Raw genomic sequence first — 21,484 nt, 5'->3', positions numbered from 1 at the left:
GATGAAAGGTCCGTTACAGTTATTTTAAGTAGTACTAGTAGCCTATTTTGTATTAGTGCTCAATTTGACAAATGTTAAAGCTACATACTATTTTACACCAAACTGGCAAGGTTGTCTCATAAGGAAAGACAAAAAACAGCCCATGGAAAATGCTAGCATGCTACATTAGGCCGTTTCAAATGCTAACAACAAACCTTCATCCAATCGGCCAGGTCATCGAACTCATCCAATTTGAGAAAAGAATTTTTGAGCCTTGCAATTGGGCCGTCAGCATCTAGGATTCGGCAGAATTTAAACTTGTCACAGTAGCCTCTGTTTCCAGAGCAGGGCGATCCAGGAACCAAAGCCACACGTTTCCCACCAAAGTAGTCCAAAAGAACCGAAGAAGTGGTGCTTGCGCAGGTATTAGGTTTGTCTATGGAGAAGAAAAAGAATAAAGCCAAAGAAGGAGAATAAAAGTCGGATACAAGAACATATGTGCTTAATTTACGTTTTTATAAAGCAGTAATGTCAGCGCAAACAGCTGTTTATGCATCTAATTTATTTGGAGCAGTAAACACGTTCTGTTGTGGCGGGACATTGTGGTTACCTCTCTGCTGGCAGCACATGTGGCATTTCTCTGTCTTGTTCTCTCCTGGACAGTCGCATTGCACCATGTCGTACAATGTGCAGAGAGACATGCCACATTCCTGCGACATCAAGCCACAAGACATTGGTTATAGAGGACGTCACATTGTATAATAGGATAATACACAAAAATACACCCAATTTGCATCATTACTATGCACATTAAGCCTAAATGATTCCATGTTCCAAGAAAAGGGGCTGTTTTCAATAAAATCACAAATTGTTTTTTGTATTCTGAATAGCTAAAAATGGATGAAATCTGATGCTAACAAACGTGATCCAAACTACATCCATATGTGGTTTGAAACTGGATTAAAATCTGGATGTGGTTTGATCAGATATCAATGTAAATATGCAGATACCCTGAAAATGGACTTAACTGAACCAGACAAGATTTCATTACTTGCAAAATGCAGACAGCAAGTAGAAATCCAGATTGTATTTGAAATCCAAATCGGATTAGTACAGTGTGAACACAGCCAAAAAGAATATAAGATATAAGAATATAAGATTGTACCCCACTGAAACAGATACGTGTGCCATCACTGCATATTGTCCTGTCTGGCTTGGCAGGAGGTTCTGGACAAACAGCAGAGGAACCGGAGCATACACTTTGGTTGCGACACTCAGAGTGGCGTTCACACATCAGCCCAGCTTGCTTGAAGACACAATGGGAGCTGCAGCACAGACCCTGGCTAGGACTGAGATAGTTATAACTGTAAGGTAAATATTTACCAATGATCGACTTCAAGAAGTTAGGTTTGGTGGACCTGAAAAACTATGATAAGTTCAGACATTCTTAGAACCTATCCCAAATGGTGCTGTTGATGTAGCCTTTATTTGCATGTTTCCATGTAGTCCACAAGACCCTACGGAAGGGGTGTCCAACCCAGATCCTGCAGGGCCACCTTCCTGAAGAGTTTAGCTCCAACCCTCCAAGACATTTCGAGTAATTCTGAAGACCTTAATTTTGGTGGTTCAGGTATGTTTAACTAGGGTTGGAGCTAAACTTTACAAGAAGATAGTCCTCCAAAAGTATGACTAGACACCCTTGCCCTACGGCAGGGTGTCTCAAATTAGTTTCAAATTATCCGGAAGACCTTGATTAGCTGGTTCAGCTGTCAAATTAAGATTGGAGCTAAACTTTCCAGGAAGGTGGCAACTCCAGGAGCAGGACCAGACACTCCTGGTGTAAGGTCTCCCATTTGTCATTTTATCAAAAGAGAGCCTAAAGTGATATTTCACCCAAAAATGAAAATTCTGTCATCATTTACTCACCCTTAGGTTGTTCCAAACCTGTATAAATTTCTTTGTTCTGCTGAACACAAAGGAAGATATTTTGAAGAACAACTTGAGGGTGAGTAAATGATGACAGAATTTTCATTTTTGGGTGAACTATCCCTTTAATATCACCCCAGCACCATTGATACATCCTTTTGGAAAGCCCCCTCTGTGGCGGTGGTCTGTTATCCAACAGTTGATGTGACTTTACATCACCAAGGCAGGGTCTTGTGGACCGCAAGGGTTGACTAATGGTTGCTATTTTGGGACCTTAGAGTGAAGAAATTTAATTCGTCCAAAAAGTCCACAGGTCATCCTCCTGACACAAAATGGACAGATGCAAACCTGCATTGTTTTTCAGGCTTCAGTCGACATTCAATGCCTGAAGGTTCCTTCGAGCTGTAGCAGCATGGGTCACTTTCATCGTGGCCCACGTCGCACTCCTCACCCTCTTCTACGATGCGGTTCCCACATATGGGCTGCTCACTAACTGACAAGACAAAACCGGTACATCTCCAGTCAGTTAGGTTTACCTCACACCATGAAGTCATGGAGATAAGCCCCATTGTAGGAATGATTTAGGACTGAGACAAGCTAACGTTCATTAGCATATCCATCCCATCCTAGAATTTAGTCACGCGTCTTACCTACAAAGCATCTGTCCTTCTTTTCATTCAGAATGTGACTCATGCGCCGCAGGCTGCAAGGGGAGAACTTGTCGCTGTTCTCCTCAATCTTGTTGGTGGCTTGAGGGAACATCAAGAACCTTCCTTTGCCACCAGTGATCTTCAGGCCTCCACAGTCAGAACCCTCATCGTGCTGCCACAGACAAAACAGAAAGTAAAACGTAAACCTTAGAGATGCACCGGCTGACCGGCCATAAATGGTTTTTAGTTTTATTTTGGCCAATCTCTGTTCTGGACTTGCACACAAACTGCATTGCAATCATTTCCCAAATGGTCATTTGTGTGGAATATTATGAAGTCTGTAAACAGGACTTTAACACAGGCCAGAGATGTGACACGCTGAAGACGGACACAAAGAAGAGAACACAGACGCGCCAACAGAGCAAGGTACAGCAAGCGCACTGTTTGCAATGCTTGAAACATAGGAAGAAAAATACAAACATTGAATTTGTATTTCAATGATAAAAAAGTTTTAATGATATTTTCTTTTCCTCTTACCTCCTAGTGTTTATAAGCGCAGTACTGCTTTGTGTACAGCGGTAATCGGAATCAGAATAGGAATCAGTGCATCACTAGTAAAACATTCTAGATCAGAATCAGGATCAGGATCAAATTACCTACTAGTTAGTTGCCATTCTCCATTGGAACAGTTGAACAGTTGCAACAACAGATGTACAAGCATTATTTTTTTAATACTATATAGTTATTGGCCCAAGTTATACAGTTTTTATACATATTTGACTGCAGACAACACTTATTAACTAGCCTAAAACTGAGCATTTACATGAGTTTCAGTCCTGTAATAAGCCATGTAAAATATAATGTAAATTGTCTTTTTTTTAAAATATATACATAAAAGGATACTTATTATTGATGATTTTAAAAAATGCAAATGTATAAAATATTATTATATATAATATTCATATTATTTTTTACATGATTGGCATTGATTAATTTATATATTTCCATGATTATAAAGTAGTTACAGGTATACAAATTAAGCACACACTATAGTGTTGTGTTGCTTGTCATTTTATTTTATATTTATTATTATTAGTAACAGTAGTTGTAGTAGTAATTTTTTAAATAATAAAATATAAAATATTAAAATATTATTATGTGTAATATTAATTTTATTTTTACTTGATTGCTGTTGATAATATCTACATTTCCATGGCTGTGAAGTAGTTATACAACTACTTCCGGGTATACAAATTAAGCTTTTCATTCACACAAGCTCTGTAGCTCCAGGAATGTAATGAGATAGCTGGGCCAAAGGGCATTGGCCCCTTTCCCAGGCCTCCCATAAATCACAGGTGATGTGGATCCTAATCTGCTCTGCATCCCAAATTCAGTCTGGAAACAATGAGCCATGCTTGTCAGCCCTCTGCTGTCAAATGTGACTTAACATGTAAAGGGAACGTGGACAGCCAGAGAAGCGCAGAACTAATCTGCCAAAGAGTCCTAGGAAGTGTGAAGAACATGGTTGCTACAGCTGGAAAAGTTCACCAATCATTACAAGGCATTTAGATATGCAGCATGCCGATAATGTTCTTTAATGTGACATGCTATGCTAAAGCCAGCTAGCATTTGGCAACAGCGTAGCAGCAAGCATTTTCAAAACAAAACGAACAAAGCCAATGAAGATTGCAGCCATATTTGATGTGCAAATCTGGTGTTAATCATTCCTACATTGATTTTAACTATTAATTAAACTGACAGAGGTTTGTCGGTGATATCAACCAGCTGGTGGTGACAGCAAAGGCAGACATACTCACAGGGGCTCCAAGACTATGGCCCAACTCATGGGCAAAGGTCAGGTGCACGAGTTTGGGAGAAAGGTAGGAGCCATAGTTCTGAAGGGTTATTAAACCAGTGTTATGGCTGCAATTGCGACCATCCTTCATGATCATCTCAGAGCAGATTCCTCCCCAGTCATCTGAGAATCAGAGAAAGTAATATTTAAACTAAAAAAAAAAATCAGTCCACAATAATGAATATGCTAACTTCAGGCACATGTGTTAAAGCAGGGGTGTCCAATCCTGTAAGTTTAGCTCTAACCCCAATTAAACACACTGGAACCAGCTAATCAAGGTCTTACTAGGCATATTAGAAACTTCCAGGCAGGTGTGTTGAGGCATGTTAGAGGTAAACTCTGCAGGATAGTGGCCCTCCAGGGCCGAGTTTGGACACCCCTATGTTAAAGCAAATATTAGATTGACGCAGGACATTTTTCTTGAGTTTGAATTTGTGTTTTAGCTCCGCAAACTCTCACAAGTTCACAAGTTTCTTGGAAATCAATGTGTCGGTGGAGTTTAGGTTGGCTAAATATCTTCTGTCATGATTTACATACTGTAGAGAATGAGAAGAAACCCCTAGCAGAGTTGCTTTTCTCATATGAGCTCCCGTGTGTTTCAAACTTATATAAAGCCAACAGACAATTTTACTGCTGATCACAAACAGCTGGACTTTTTCGCACAGCACTAACCAATTACATCATCACTGACTCAAGTCTGCTGGTGGGTGGTAAGAGGGGTTAGGCTTGTAGTTGGTCAAGATCAGCTGGTCCATCAAAGTCCCAAGTCCTGGATTGTTTTAATCCAGACTGTGAACTTTTAGTCTGACAAAATCAAAGGTCAAGCGTATGTCTTCCTCAGATGTTGTTAGATTTGTGTTCACAACCAGGCTGCTGGGTTTTATTTTTTTTGCGCCTATCGGGGGGGATTTACAAGGACCATACATTGTGGCTGGATAAACTGGTTAAACATAAAACTTATGTGAACTGTGTGTTTATAGAGGTTTTATGGTCGTCATCTGTATCTCATGTACGCCACACTTCTCACATGAGGAATAGGTCTTCATTTAAATTGCTGAGTCACTTGTAACTGGTTCTAATTAAGAGACACAGAAGTTTTAAAATGTTTTAAAATAAATGTCTAAAAATTCCTAATGACAGCTAAACCAACTGACTGAGAAAAGGATGTATTATTATATAATAGTTTATTATAAATTGTTATTATTATTGTATGTCTGGATTATTAAACTTTATATGTTATTACGGTAACACTTTAGTATAGGGAACACATATAAACTATTAATTACGACTTTTCCCTTAATAAATACCTAATTTACTGCTTATTAATAGTTAGTAAGTTAGTTGTTAAGTTTAGATATTGGGTAGGATGAAAAATGCAGAATAAGGTCATGTAGAATAAGGAATAATATGTGCTTAATAAGTACTAATAAACAGCCAATATTCTAGTAATATGCATGCTAATAAGCAACTAGTTAAAATACCCTAAAATAAAGTGTTACCATTATTACTATAAGAAATAATCTACGCTTTGAAATTTTAAGGTCTTGCAGACCATGTCTAACCAGCAATAGTGCTATTAGAAGGAGAATGGTGTGGTCCTGATAAATACATTAAACCAACTATGTGAGCTATATTCAATTAGGTAATGGAATATGAATGCAGTGCATGGTTGCAGAGCTTACTCATCCCAACTGACTAAGAACAGGGCCAAATGAAATGAAGGTGAACTGTACTCTAGTTCACAGGCAGCTTTACAGAATGATGAACTCATTCAACAACATGTAAGGTGACCAGGATGGTGCCTCAGGGACGTTGCTGCCTTTCACAGTTGCTATATCAGGCTCTTTTTCCACTGGACTTGCAAGGAGCCATTTTTGTCACAAGGTTTTTAGGACACAAGGCTGTTGATTGGCACCACAACACAGTCACTTGAGAGAAGCCATCATAATCTAGGGTTATACACTGCGAAACAATCAGTAAAAAGCCCAAACCAACTACAAGGTAGTGTTTAAAAGTTGCAAAAGTAGGACTCGATACCCGAGGACTATGGGAATATTTATAGCTTTAGGGTTTATTGTACTAGGCCAAAAGAGTGCTGCAGTGATGATGTATTTTTGAAGGCCAACCCGGAAGTTAGCATCACTACGGTTCCGTTGACAAAAACCCAATGGGATTTTTCCATTGGCTTTAGGATTATTGCAGAAAATAATCTCCCCTGGCCAACAAAACTTTACGATTGTTAAGGTATGGTCACATTTACCTTTGTACGGTGAAATTCCATGGGCGAAATTCAGTCATCTTTAAAGGAATCCACACGATCTGCAATTTTGCACGACGGGCACGTGAGGTCAACATTTCCAAGTGGATTTCACATCGGACTTAAGTTTGTTGAACTCTTAAAGCCTGATTTTGCAGTGTTTATCTATATAAAGCTGTTTGTTTTAGAAGTGACCTCTGAGTAAGCATTCGCAGCACTATTGACAATGGACCTACTTTGCCCATTAAATTTTGCTGAAGTTTCGCTAATGTGACCACACCATTAAACATTTTGTTCATCATAATCTTCGTAAATGAATAAAACTTTTATGAAATTTTAAACCTAAATACAATCACTAGTAGTAAAAGCTAATGTAGACTATGAATGAACTATACCACGGTCGCATGACTACAACATCACCTTAAGCTATTAAACTCTTTCAGTCTTTATTTAAAAAAATTTTCCCTGAAACTTTGATTTAGAATAGTTTGCAAGAGTGATTATTAACACAACGAGGCTGTGGAAGCATACTAGAGAGTAGATGAGTTTACCTGTTCAGATGTTTAATGTCTCTGAAAACTTCTGTAGTCCCATTTAGCCACTTGTTAGCAACTGCCTTTTTCAAGACAAGACTTTAAAAACCACAGACCTTATTTCAGGAATTTAGCCAAAAACCCATGAAAAAAAAACATTGACTTGGGCTAAAATGCTTGTTTGGGCTAAAAACTCATTTTTGGGTTTTGCCCTACAAAAATATGTAATCCCAGCAGCACTCTATACAACAAACAATACTACATTTGTTAAAAGTAGACTTGGATTAAAGTAGATCCAAGTCCAAGGTCCAAGTCATAATGCATTAAAATACTATAAGTATTTTAAAATAAAATACTACACCCATCTATCAAAAACATTGACTCTACAACATCCCAAGCTGCTACAGTAGAGTAATGCACCTTTGTTGGGTAAGTATGATTGACAGAAAGCAACCCCTGCAGCTTACTCCATCATAGAGTAAATTTGTGATAACAAGCCTAGTCAAAACAAGGCCAAAAGACTGTTGTAGGACTTGCAGATGTCTTGGTTAAATTTAGATCTGAGTATTAGCATCCATCAAATTTCCTAACATGTTTGGATGCTAAAGCACTACAAAGTAACATCAAAGTCAACACCGCTGTGAAGCTTGTCCAAAAAAATCTGAATTAACAAGTTTACACATGAGGCCCATCCCATATGGAATTGAAGGCAACTTGATACTGGATTTGCATGGTGTTTAGATGCTAATATGCGTGTCTAATGAAGTCTCCTCACGTGAGGGCTTTGCCATTGAGGCACATGTGATAAAAGGAATGTGGTTAGCCTAGTTTTTGTGTCAGGGGCAGAGGTCTAGTGCGCATAGCTCTCTGGTCACATGTCACCATTGCCGTGGACTTACACCCCCTTTCTCAGCCAATCACAGCGGGCGCTGTGGTCAATCCCATGGCAACATTCTAGGATCTCAGTTGGTGGCCTGCACCTCCAACCACAACAATAATAATCAAAACAATAACTACTCAGTTTGTTGGCCGTATGAGATCCCAGTGACATTCAGATAATGTACCCAGTTGAGCCAGTGTAGATTTACAAAGCACTACCTCTGTGAAAGCATCCGCTCAGAGAGATCTGAGAGCCATTTAGGTTAAAATGTAAGGAATGTGTTGAAATATGAGTGAATACCTTGCTGAAAAGACCAACACTGGACCAGTGGGATGATCGTTTGCTTGGTTGGGTTACACCAAACCTGTTTGTTAGGTCTTACTTAAAATGGGAAATAACATGCACACAAATTTGTAAACAAAAGTTTTGGTTAAAAAGCTGCTAATTTCAGGTTTATCATGTTATGGATGATATTTCAAACTTTTATGACAAAAAATATTTTAATTAAATATGATATGTAAATAATCATGACATAAAATTAGTAGTATATCATTAATTAGTAGTATATAAGTTATCAAAATTAAAAGGTAATATATAAATACTATAAAAACTGAAAAATAAAAAAATATGAAAATATGTGAAATTAAGAGGCAAAAATACTATAAAACAGAAAAATAAATAAACACTAAAACTGGTAAAAATAAATAAATATATTATGAAATTATGTAGAGTTAAGAAACAATAAATAAATTACATATAACAATCATCTAAAATTATGAGGCAATAAATAAATACTAAAAAATTAACAGGAAAACAGAGAAATACAAACAAACAAACAAATAAATATGTATGTAAGGCATTAAATAAACAAATGGAAAAATGTGTAAAGGAAAGAAATCAAACAGGAAAATATATATCATACAGCTTTTGTAATAATTTTGTTTAAAGAGGGATATAAGTCCAGTGGAAAAGTTAAATGGTGCAATGCATAAACATTTAGTATCATGTAACTGTTGCTACACAACTATGCTAAGATGTATCTTAGCTGGTGCAACTGGCCCCTGATGTCTCCAGCAGGCTTCTTAACTTCTTAACTAACCAGCTTAACCAGCAAGAGTTTCATGGTCAAGCTCGACCATGCTGCTTGACTGTATGAACTATATATGTATAACAGCTAGACCAGTATGAACTATTGAAATTAATGCTGTTCTTTTCAGCAAGGTAGATGAATGAATTGATCACTGAAGATAAGAGATGTCCCATTTATGAAATTCAGGATCTTGGTGATGTCCAGATTAAAGGGAGCGACAGCTAAGGTCAAGTCCTGTCATGTAAAGGAAGTTGCTAATGTGGAATGAATGCAGCATTGATTGTGTTGTGGAGAGTAATGTTGATTACAAGGTCAGTTTAGCGGTTCTACAAACAATGAACAAACAACACAGTTATTGCTTTGGTTAAAAGGGATTCAACTGATATACTATAAGATGTTTTTTTTACTTCCTTGCATTATACTGTATGTTGGTCTGCTTGTATTGTGTCTGCTCGTACAGTTATGAGTGTCACTGAAAACAAATCCTTGACCAGGGAGTCTTTAAGTTTCTTATTAGTAAATCTGTCCACCTGTTTCTCATAAAATTCTCAAAACTGCACATGCAATTACGTAAAAACTCCCAGGAAGGTTGTTTCTCTGAATTTTACATGAGAGTACACTCTTTCCTAGAAGTACTTGACAAAGACCACCACTCCCTACCCAGACCCCCACCATCCGCACTGCAATTTTTCAATAGGGTGTCTAGGATTTGAGTGATGTTATCAGACAACTTCTCTTCAATATCACGTCGCGTCAAGGACAACTGTGGATAGAGGTCACATACCAAAGGCGCAAATGCCTTTGGCCCAGTTGGCCACCATTGAGTATAATAATATTCCTTCACGTGACATTTGTTGCGGCGTCAATGAGGTGGCTTGTGTTACCGAAGCCGTCTAGAGCGGATGGGCTAAATTATTACCTTCTTTTCCTTCCCAGGCCAGGCCAAGAACCCCGCTGAAGTCTCTGTCAGTCAAGAGATAAGACAGGCAGTAGTCGCTCCAGTTCATCTCGGAAAACAGACTCAACAGCTTCTCAGGCCCAATGTGAGTCTTGCTCAAAGGACTGCTGGGATCTTCTTCTGTGATCACCTGAAATTATCAGTCTGTTTTATGTCAATCCAGACCACTGTTGCCAATTATTTTCAATGAAAAGTAGCTAAAGCTTGCTTGAATGTTGCTAGATGAAGCTATAGACCTTAGTCAGGTTAGATGCCATATCGAATTTAAAGGGTTAGTTCACCCAAAAATGAAAGTTCTGTCATTAATTACTCACCCTCATGTCGTTCCAAACCTGTAAGACCTTCATTCATCTTCAGAACACAAATTAAGATATTTTTGATGAAATCTGAGAGGTTTTTTATCCCCCATAGAAGCAACGTAATTACCACATTCAAGATCCAGTGACTACAGTGGTTAAACCTTAATGTTATGAAGCGAGAGAATACTTTTTGTGCGCAAAAACAAAACAAAAATAATGACTTTATTCAACAATTTAGTCTCTCCCCTGTCATTCTCCCTTGATATTTACTAGAGCTGTCAAAAGTACCAACTTCGGTACCAAGTCGGTACAGAAATTTTAAAAATGTGACGTTTTGAGCACTGTTGAGCAGATTCGTAAACACCTCTGATTGGCTATTGTGTTCACTCGCTCAACAGATATGTCTGTGATTGGCTTCAATGATCAATGCTTCAAAAACATGTTGTAAATAGTCATCAGTGACGCTCTTCACCGAGCGCTTACACAGATACACACGGGAGCGTTGATCATTGTAGCTAATCACAGACACATCCGTTGAGCGCATGAACACAAAGGAGAATCAGAGCTGTTCACGAATCCGCTCAACAGCACTCAAAGCGTCACATTTTTAAAAAAAAATATTAGTACCGACTTGGTACTTTAGTCGGTACTTTTGACAACTCTACTATTTACATTGCAGCGCTTCCAGGTTCTACGTCAGAACACCGACTCCTATTGTATTGGCCGACTGCTACGTCAACATCACACGCATGTGTCGCGCTGCTCATGTGAGCAGCATCGGCCAATACTGAGTCAGCCTTCTGACGTAGAACCTGCAGGTGTTTTATTACTTTTCTGGACCTTGAATGTGGTAATTACGTTGCTTCTATGGGGGATAAAAAAAACCTCTTGGATTTCATCAAAAATATCTTAATTTGTGTTCCGATGATGAACGAAGGTCTTACGGGTTTGGAATGACATGTGGGTGTGTAGTTAATGACGGAAATTTCATTTTTTCACAACTCAACTTTTAAAATGGAGTTTTTGTCTACTAAACATTTTTTTTTTTTTCAGAAAGACGTTTCATGAGCTGAACAATCGGTATGTTATTAAACAACAGTACAATCTACTGAAAACACTGTATTCTGTCCCTCACAGCCTCGTTTTCATTCCTGACTAAAGACTTTGCATCAGTTAGTATATTTGTGACATCATTGCATCGTATTTGCATTCTGCCTAATGTCGGCACTTTACATCTGTTTTCTTCTCCTAATCCATGCTTACATACTGTATTTTTATATTATATATGTGTATATATATATATATAAATGTCCAATAAAGCAGTTCTCATTTACATATTTTCTGTCAGACAATGGAACAAGTATGACATGCTAACCAGAAACAAAAAGTCGCAAGATTTGTCGTCAAGTCTGACAACACTGATCCAGACTTTAAATCTTGGACATGGATGAAGCATTAAGTCACGAGGACAGTGAAAATAACTCTTTATGGCTGAAATGATATGTGAAAAAGGTAGCTTACGGTAAGGAATTTCACTTTGAAGTTGATCAGCTCTATGCCATCAAAGTCAGCTTTGTCATAAATGTCGTTTACTGCTTTCATGTAGGAGGCGACCTGCAAAACATGTTGCATTAAGCTTATGATTAACTGATTTCATCATCTACTCTTGACACCTTTTTAGAAAGAAAGAGCAACAGGCCAATAGACCGAACAAAAGATTATTTTGCCTCATGCAGCAGTCTTATCAAATTATTTGATCAGTTGAGACACTGTTCTTAAGAGCTTCAGTTGCAACAGTGAATTCTCCAGACAGTCTTTTGCCCCAGTCACTCTCAGTGGAATGAGGCACATTTCGCCTCTGAGGGAATGAAACCACTCTGGGGTAAAGTGTCTGGTAAGGAATGTGAGTTACAATCTGGCCGATGTGCCTTACAATGAGCAGGCCAAGACCAACATATTAGCATACACTGGGTGAACACGGTAATGTGGAAGAACACTGTGACATGGCACACAGCCGGAGTACCTACACCCATTTACACAAACACTTCTGAATCTGTTATAAAAAACAATCACAACTCAAGATATTACAGTTTATCTAAATGTATATAAATGTAATATTATGATTATACTTGTGGAATTTTATTATAATTTAATATTTACATTTTAATATTAATTATATTTAATATTTAAAAGTACACTATTGCCAAAAGTTTTGGGACATCTGCCTTTACATGCACATGAAATTTAATGACACCCCATTCTTAATCTGTAGAGTCTAATATGGAGTTGGCCCACCCTTTGCAGCTATAACAGCTTCAACTCTTCTGGGAAGGCTTTCCACAAGGTTTAGGAGTGTGTTTATGGGAATTTTTGACCATTCTTCTAGAAGCGCATTTGTGAGGTCAGGCACTGATGTTGGCGAGAAGGCCTGGCTCGCAGTCTCCGCTCTAATTCATCCCAAAGGTTTTCTGTCGGGTTGAGGTCAGGACTCCACACCAAACTCGCTCATCCATGTCTTTATGGACCTTGATTTGTGCACTGGTGCACAGTCATGTTGGAACAGGAAGGAGCCATTCCCAAACTGTTCCCACAAAGTTGAGAGTATGAAATTGTCTAAAATGTCTTGGTATGATGAAGCATTAAGAGTTCCTTTCACTGGAACTAAGGAGCCAAGCCCAACCCCTTAAAAACCTCCTGGCAACCGCCAAACCCAGACTCGTCCATTGGATTGCCAGACAGAGAAGCGTGATTCGTCACTCCAGAGAACACGTCTCCACTGCTCTAGAGTCCTGTGGCAGCGTGCTTTACACCACTGCATCAGACGCTTTGCATTGCACTTGGTGATGTAAGGCTTGGATGCAGCTGCTCGGCCATGGAAACCCATTCCATGAAGCTCTCTACTCACTGTTCTTGAGCTGATCTGAAGGCCACACGAAGTTTGGAGGTCTGCAGCTATTGACTCTGCAGAAAGTTGGCGACTTCTGTGCACTGTGCGCTTCAGCAAGTAGTGAGGAAATTTCACAAATGGACTTTGCACAGGTGGCAACCTATCATGGTACCACGCTTGAATTCACTGAGCTCCTGAGACCCATTCTTTTACAAATGTTTGTAGAAGCAGTCTGCATGCCTAGGTGCTTGATTTTATACACCTGTGGCCATAGAAGTGATTGGAACACCTGAATTCAATGATTTGGAGGGGTGTCCCAATACTTTTGGCAAAATAGTGTATATTGTTACTATAAACTTTTAAATATTCAACACTATTATTGATTAGACTGCATGCATTGACTGTTGTATGAGAACTGAACTGAGCTGGACGATGACATCCCTGTTTTCTCCAGAGCTGCTGTATAAATGAACTAAATGAATATCTAATGATTTTTACAACAGAAATGAATCAACACTGAACTTACTTAAGCTGGACAATGACACTATTTTCTTCTAGAGCTGCTGTACAGCCAAAACAAACTTTGTTTTGTTGCATAATTTTCCAGTTATCACCGTAAAGCTGCTTTGAAACAATCTGTATTGTAAAAAGCGCTATATAAATAAAGGTGATTTGAGTTGACTTAAATTACTATTAAACTAATTTAGTCACAATAGGGAAACACACGTTAAACACACAATATTATGAAAATTTTAAAACTATATATTACATTATTAATATAATATATTCATATTAATACATATCTTTATTAATATTGTTTAAATATTCATTATATGCAAATTTCATTATATGCAATATCATTCAAAAGTCTGGGAGTCATTCATTTATTTTAAAGAAATTAATAGCATTATTCAGCAACAACACATTAAATTGATCAAAAGTGAAAGTAAAGACATTTATAATCAACAATTATAAATGTCTTATTGATATCAACAATGATAATAATAAGAAATGTTTGTTGAGCAGAAAATCATCATATTAGAATGATTTCTGAAGGATCACGTGACACTGAAGACTGGAGTAATGATGCTGAATATTCAGCTTTGCCATCACATAAATAAACTAAATGTTAAAATATATTAAAATAATAATAATAATAATAAACAGTAATAATATTTCAAAATATTACTGTCTACTGTATTTTGATCAAATAAATGCAGCCTTGGTGACCAGAAGAAACTTCTTTTAAAAACATTTTTAAAATCTTACCGACCCCAAACTTTTGAAAGGTTGTTTTTTTTTTCTTTCTGCTAAGCACTGATCATTCATGCTGTGCACAAACATATGGAACATATGGAAGACATGTAACAGTTTTGTCCAACCCACAAACCAGCAAATTAAAAAAATGCAAAATAGCAAAATAAAACATAACAAAGAGGCATTTTCATTTAAGGGTGTTTCTCAGTTATTCTTTTGGCAGAAACATTGCTTTTCAGGAATATTGTACTTGCAGTGATTTGGTAAAACAATAAAAATAACCAGCTGTGGACAGTAAAACAAAAACATTGCGTAACCTTCAAAAATAATTTGCAGACAATGGGAACTACCCCCAAAGTAAAAGCTCAGTGATCTCAGGCATAAAGCAGGCATCCCAGGCCCCAGAACACAACAATCTGGAAAACTCGTCAGATAAAAGATAACAAATGGCTACTGTAACTTGTGGAAATCCTGTCTTCTATCTTCAGCATACAAAAGTTACAAAACATTAAGTTGTACCAAAACAGATTCAAGACCTTTGTTTTTCACAGCCATAGTAAAGAACTTGGCTTTGGTCCACTGGTGACACACAACACCACAATTTCGCAGAAGTCTCCAGAGGGATCGAGGAAGGAACATGCTGTGAATCCCAATTCAGGGAGATTGTGTACCAAAGAGGGGCAAAACTCAAGAGTCAACAGGAAAAAGTCAACAGGAAAAATATCGTGCTTATCACCCTATAGACATTGAATCAAGGTTGAATGAATCTTTTGAGCACTGTGGGAACTCACCTGAGCCACAACAGCCTCAACACTTCCAAAGCGTTTGTAAAAGCGGTGATCTGCGTAGAGGTGCAGAAGACAGCTGGTTTTGGACTGGTCGACCTTCCGCTTTGACCTGGAGACTGGTACCTGTTGTGGGTCACAAGATGGAGAACTTTGAGAAGGCGTGAAGGCAGAATGTACAGAGAAAGTTCACATCTGGTTTTTCAATTCTGCCACCAAATAAGTGGAAATTATGTGTTGTAGTAAACATGAGCTTAAAATATAACAGAAGCATGTTATCTGATTTAAAAACACGGCAGGTTGAACTTGCACCCATTTTGGGTAAATGACAACATGGCTTTAACCCAACCAGGACCTTAAAACAATAGATAGATCGTACAGATAATACTGTTTAAATAATAATACTCTTTACTCTTAAAAACAGGACAAGGTGGTAGGGCGAAACAATCAATGAGTGACATTATGAACCGTTGATGTAATGTCGGACGATTTCTACTAGCAATCTTCTCGGAAAGCTCTGAACATCTGATTTCAGAATTATTTCCAGACTTAGTGTACCTCTTAAAGAAATTATTTGGGAATGTACGGACACACTGTACAGGGCTGAACTGGAAATGAGGTGAAGTCATGTCTGACCTCTTGGTGGTTTTGGACAAGATGCTGCAGCCGCTCGGCACCACAGAAGCCAACATGACCGCCTCTCAAGGGAGTGCTGTCTGTGGAAAAAAGAAAAATCACATTAAAGGGTTACAATATGGGAGTCGACTACTAAGGGTATGTAAACAAGGGATAAAAATGCTGTAATTAACAGTGTTGTTAATGTTAACTAAAACTATTAAAAATTATTTTGTCCATCTTGAGCCAAGGATTCTAACAATACGCGACACATGAGCATACACCTAGTGGTTTAGGAGTTATGAGCGATTTCATACTTTTGACCGCTGTAGCGCCCTTGTCAGGCCGATCGGCGAGTGTACAGCTTGTATAACAGTGTAAATTTGCTGTCCCCTCAAAATAATTCAACACACAGCCATTAATGTCTAAACCGCTGGCCACAAAAGTGAGTACACCCCTAAGTGAAAATGTCCAAATTGGGCCCAAAGTGTCAATATTTTGTGTGGCCACCATTATTTTCCAGCACTGTCTTAACCCTCTTGGGCATGGAGTTCACCAGAGCTTCACAGGTTGCCACTGGAGTCCTCTTCCACTCCTCCATGACGACATCATGGAGCTGGTGTATGTTAGAGACCTTGCGCTCCTCCAATAGGGTTTAGGTCTGGAGACATGCTTGGCCAGTCCATCACCTTTACCCTCAGCTTCTTTAGCAAGGCAGTGGTCGTCTTGGAGGTGTGTTTCATGCAGCCCCAGACCATGACACTCCCACCACCATGCTTGACTGTAGGCAAGACACACTTGTCTTTGTACTTTGTACTTTGTACTCACCATCTGAACCAAATAAGCTTATCTTGGTCTCATCAGACCACAGGACATGGTTCCAGTAATCCATGTCCTTAGTCTGCTTGTCTTCAGCAAACTGTTTGCGGGCTTTCTTCTGCATCATCTTTAGAAGAGGCTTCCTTCTGGGACGACAGCCATGCAGACCAATTTGATGCAGTGTGCGGCGTATGGTCTGAGCACTGACAGGCTGATCCCCCACTCCTTCAACCTCTGCAGCACTGCTGGCAGCACTCAGCACTCATTTTTTCTTCATTAATGTACACACAGCACCCCATATTGACAGAAAAACACAGAATTGTTGACATTTTTGCAGATTTATTAAAAAAGAAAAACTGAAATATCACATGGTCCTAAGTATTCAGACCCTTTGCTCAGTATTTAGTAAAAGCACCCTTTTGATCTAATACAGCCATGAGTCTTTTTGGGAAAGATGCAACAAGTTTTTCACACCTGGATTTGGGGATCCTCTGCCATTCCTCCTTGCAGATCCTCTCCAGTTCTGTCAGGTTGGATGGTAAACGTTGGTGGACAGCCATTTTTAGGTCTCTCCAGAGATGCTCAATTGGGTTTAAGTCAGGGCTCTGGCTGGGCCATTCAAGAACAGTCACGGAGTTGTTGTGAAGCCACTCCTTCGTTATTTTAGCTGTGTGCTTAGGGTCATTGTCTTGTTGGAATGTAAACCTTCGGCCCAGTCTGAGGTCCTGAGCACTCTGGAGAAGGTTTTCGTCCAGGATATCCCTGTACTTGGCCGCATTCATCTTTCCCTCGATTGCAACCAGTCGTCCTGTCCCTGCAGCTGAAAAACACCCCCACAGCATGATGCTGCCACCACCATGCTTCACTGTTGGGACTGTATTGGACAGGTGATGAGCAGTGCCTGGTTTTCTCCACACATACCGCTTAGAATTAAGGCCAAAAAGTTCAATCTTGGTCTCATCAGACCAGAGAATCTTATTTCTCACCATCTTAGAAAACTCCATGTGGGCTTTCATGTGTCTTGCACTGAGGAGAGGCTTCTGTCGGGCCACTCTGCCATAAGGCCCCGACTGGTGGAGGGCTGCAGTGATGGTTGACTTTCTACAACTTTCTCCCATCTCCTGACTGCATCTCTGGAGCTCAGCCACAGTGATCTTTGGGTTCCTCTTTACCTCTCTCACCAAGGCTCTTCTCCCCCGATAGCTCAGTTTGGCTGGACGGCCAGCTCTAGGAAGGGTTCTGGTCGTCCCAAACATCTTCCATTTAAGGATTATGGAGGCCACTGTGCTCTTAGGAACCTTAAGTGCAGCAGAAATTTTTTTGTAACCTTGGCCAGATCTGTGCCTTGCCACAATTCTGTCTCTGAGCTCTTCAGGCAGTTCCTTTGACCTCATGATTCTCATTTGCTCTGACATGCACTGTGAGCTGTAAGGTCTTATATAGACAGGTGTGTGGCTTTCCTAATCAAGTCCAATCAGTATAATCAAACACAGCTGGACTCAAATGAAGGTGTAGAACCATCTCAAGGATGATCAGAAGAAATGGACAGCACCTGAGTTAAATATATGAGTGTCACAGCAAAGGGTCTGAATACTTAGGACCATGTGATATTTCAGTTTTTCTTTTTTAATAAATCTGCAAAAATGTCAACAATTCTGTGTTTTTCTGTCAGTATAGGGTGCTGTGTGTACATTAATGAGGGAAAAAAAAAATGAACTTAAATGATTTTAGCAAATGGCTGCAATATAACAAAGAGTGAAAAATGTAAGGGGGTCTGAATACTTTCCGTACCCACTGTACGTCTATTTCCCAAACACAACCTCTGGATATGACGCTGAGCACGTGCACTCAACTTCTTTGGCCGACCATGGCGAGGCCTGTTCTGAGTGGAACCTGTCCTGTTAAACTGCTGTATGGTCTTGGCCACCGTGCTGCAGCTCAGTTTCAGGGTCTTGGCAATCTTCTTATAGCCTACGCCATCTTTCTGTAGAACAACAATTATTTTTTTCAGATCCTCAGAGAGTTCTTTGACATGAGGTGCCATGTTGAACTTCCACACCTGCTCCCCATTCACACCTGAGACCTTGTAACACTAACGAGTCACATGACACCAGGGAGAGAAAATGGCTAATTGGGCCCAATTTGGACATTTTCACTTAGGGGTGTACTCACTTTTGTGGTCAGCGGTTTAGACATTAATGGCTGTGTGTTGAGTTATTTTGAGGGGACAGCAAATTTACACTGTTATACAAGCTGAACACTCACTACTTTACATTGTAGCAAAGTGTCATTTCTTCAGTGTTGTCACATGAAAAGATATAATAAAATATTTACAAAAATGTGAGGGATGTACTCACTTCTGTGAGATACTGTAAATAAACCAAATGTTAAAATGTATTCAAATAACATTTTAAAAAATAGCTATTTAAATTGTAATAATATTTCAAAATATTACTGTCTACTGTATTTTGATCAAATGAATGCAGCCTTGGTGACCAGAAGAAACAAATGTTGATTTGATAAGAAAATCGACGTGTCCAGAAGTTGCGTTTTAGTGGTTTCTGGCACCATCCTGATTTTCTTTCAGAGATTCTTCTCAGATAATAAATATAATACATTTTCAAAAATAACATTCATTAAAACACAGAGCAAATGTGTGAATTGCTCATGAAATGTTAGAAATGTCCTCATTAAACGTAATATTTAAGTAAAAATGGTTTAATGAGTATCATGAATGAGGCCCAGAATATTTTGTATTGGTGTCCTAAGAAATGCAGGACTAGATGATACACAGACATTCTGACAAAGATTGCAAAAATCTTGGTCCCACTTGTACAGTCTTGAAATAATAAATTCATTGCAATGCTTGCTCAATGCATTCAATGCTTGCTCAAGAGAGACTTGATTGTATCTTTTCTGACCTCTGTCGAAAACCCTCATTGTGACATAATTAGTAACTGTACTAAACTTTGGTAGATGTGACGCTAACCTAATAAAAGAAAAAGTAAAAAAATGTGCAAGGAAGAACAGGATTTGTACATGTACTGAAGAAAACATGAGTGGGGCTGGCTGGACCATGCAAAAGTGTTGTGGGTGGTTGCTAGGATGTTGCTAAGGTGTTCTGGTGGTTTTAGCGCATTGCATATTGGTTGCTAGGGTGTTCTGCGTGGTTTCTAAGTGGTTTCCTAACGGTTTCTAACTGGCCCAACTCAAAAGGGCTCAGCCCCAAATCTACCCTACATTAAGTCAATTGTTTGTTTGTTTGTTTTTTCACCATTTTATCATCTGCCAGACAGAAAAAAAGTCTGAACGATTAGAAACATAAAAGCAAATGGGTGTACAATATGGGCCTTAAGGCCTGTTCACAACAAGGATGATAACTATAAAGTTTTAATAATCTTTTTAATTCTATAAGAATAATGTCTCTCTCATAGAGTCCACACCACAACTATAATGACATAGAGGAACAATATTGTTGAAATCACTTTCAGAACTATTTTTCTTCCAGCTGATAAACAATAAATCATTGACAGCCAATCATCCTGCTTTAAAGAGCTCGAACATTTAAAGTGGCAGACCACATAACTGCAGCGCATGCTTACAATAAACAGAACGTTTTGTGCACTGGTGTGCTAATATAGTTATCGCTATAGTCATCGTTCTCAGTGTGAACTGGCCTTTTATACCAAGTATGGGCAGTAGTAATTGCAAGCACCAAATTTCAATTAAATACACACAACAAAAAAGTAATATTCCATTATATTTGATGTTTTTAAATTCTGACACTGAAAGTTGAACCTTCTTCAAAGTTACATTGTTGTTAAAAATATTTCACTTGAAAGTCTCCAACAAAGCCTTCAGAGAAAAAAACACATTGATAATGCTGTTATATTATTATACTTAAAAATTATAAAAACTTAAAAACATTCACATGAAAACTTCAGTCAACTACAAAAAATAACAAGGCGCTGTTTGGTCTTATGCTGCACTGGTTGTTTGTGAAAGCGGTGCATCATGACCCCAACCAGACATAACAATAGAGTTATGACCTTAAAACTCAAGGTAACCGACTTTCAGACTTCAATAAAAAGGTTTTACATTATGAATTCATTATTGATTCAAGAATAACACAAATCAGATTAAACATTAATTTAAAATGAGCTGAGAACCAAAAAAAAAAAAAGCTCATGCAAAGTCAGGTGGTTGACATCCACAACAGCCTGGTTAAGTTTTACCTACAGTGTAAAACGACTGGGAGTTTCGCTGGGAGTAAATGTCAGGATGTTCCTTGACTTTAACTAGAGAAGCAACGTGATTGGATCACACCATCCTGGTGTGCAAGAATCAACCAATAAGAATTCTTTAATGTAAATGAGGTGGACAGCCAGGTCCCACTGCTGGTCTCAGATCACGCTTTGGAACATGATCATAGTTTCTATAAACAATAAGGTTAGTAAAGTCGTTCCTGGATCAGTGAGTTTGGGTAGAGAGAAATGGAACATGTGAGAAGGAAGGGTAAATGTCGGACATTGACCCATTGATGGAATTACTTCCAGACTTTGGCTTCATCCTGAGTGCCTCTCTTTCAAGTAGTTGTGCATGTGGAGAACAGGGCAGAAAGGTTTCAGAAGTTGTTTGGGGAAAATATGCCTAAATTTATTGAGGAAAAAATCCGCACCAGAGGGGAGCGGAAA

General features: G+C 38.7%; 1 protein-coding gene across 1 annotated transcript in view; it reads right to left on the bottom strand.

Annotated features, from left to right (window-relative positions):
• Positions 1–21,484, bottom strand: part of si:ch1073-396h14.1 (disintegrin and metalloproteinase domain-containing protein 10) — a 29,379-nt gene that overhangs the window by 1,560 nt on the left and 6,335 nt on the right. The window contains exons 5-14 of the mRNA XM_051909469.1: positions 15,993–16,072; positions 15,363–15,482; positions 11,949–12,041; positions 10,090–10,258; positions 4,373–4,533; positions 2,556–2,727; positions 2,254–2,398; positions 1,145–1,328; positions 590–689; positions 195–415 (exon numbers count right to left, since the gene is read on the bottom strand). Of these exons, the coding sequence (XP_051765429.1) occupies positions 195–415; positions 590–689; positions 1,145–1,328; positions 2,254–2,398; positions 2,556–2,727; positions 4,373–4,533; positions 10,090–10,258; positions 11,949–12,041; positions 15,363–15,482; positions 15,993–16,072 (1,445 nt within the window). The remainder of the gene's footprint in view (positions 1–194; positions 416–589; positions 690–1,144; positions 1,329–2,253; positions 2,399–2,555; positions 2,728–4,372; positions 4,534–10,089; positions 10,259–11,948; positions 12,042–15,362; positions 15,483–15,992; positions 16,073–21,484) is intronic.

Source organism: Ctenopharyngodon idella, chromosome 10 (genome assembly GCF_019924925.1).
Source record: "Ctenopharyngodon idella isolate HZGC_01 chromosome 10, HZGC01, whole genome shotgun sequence".
NCBI lineage: Eukaryota > Metazoa > Chordata > Actinopteri > Cypriniformes > Xenocyprididae > Ctenopharyngodon > Ctenopharyngodon idella.
Note: the sequence above shows the minus strand (reverse complement) of the source record. Positions and strands in the feature narration are given on the sequence as shown.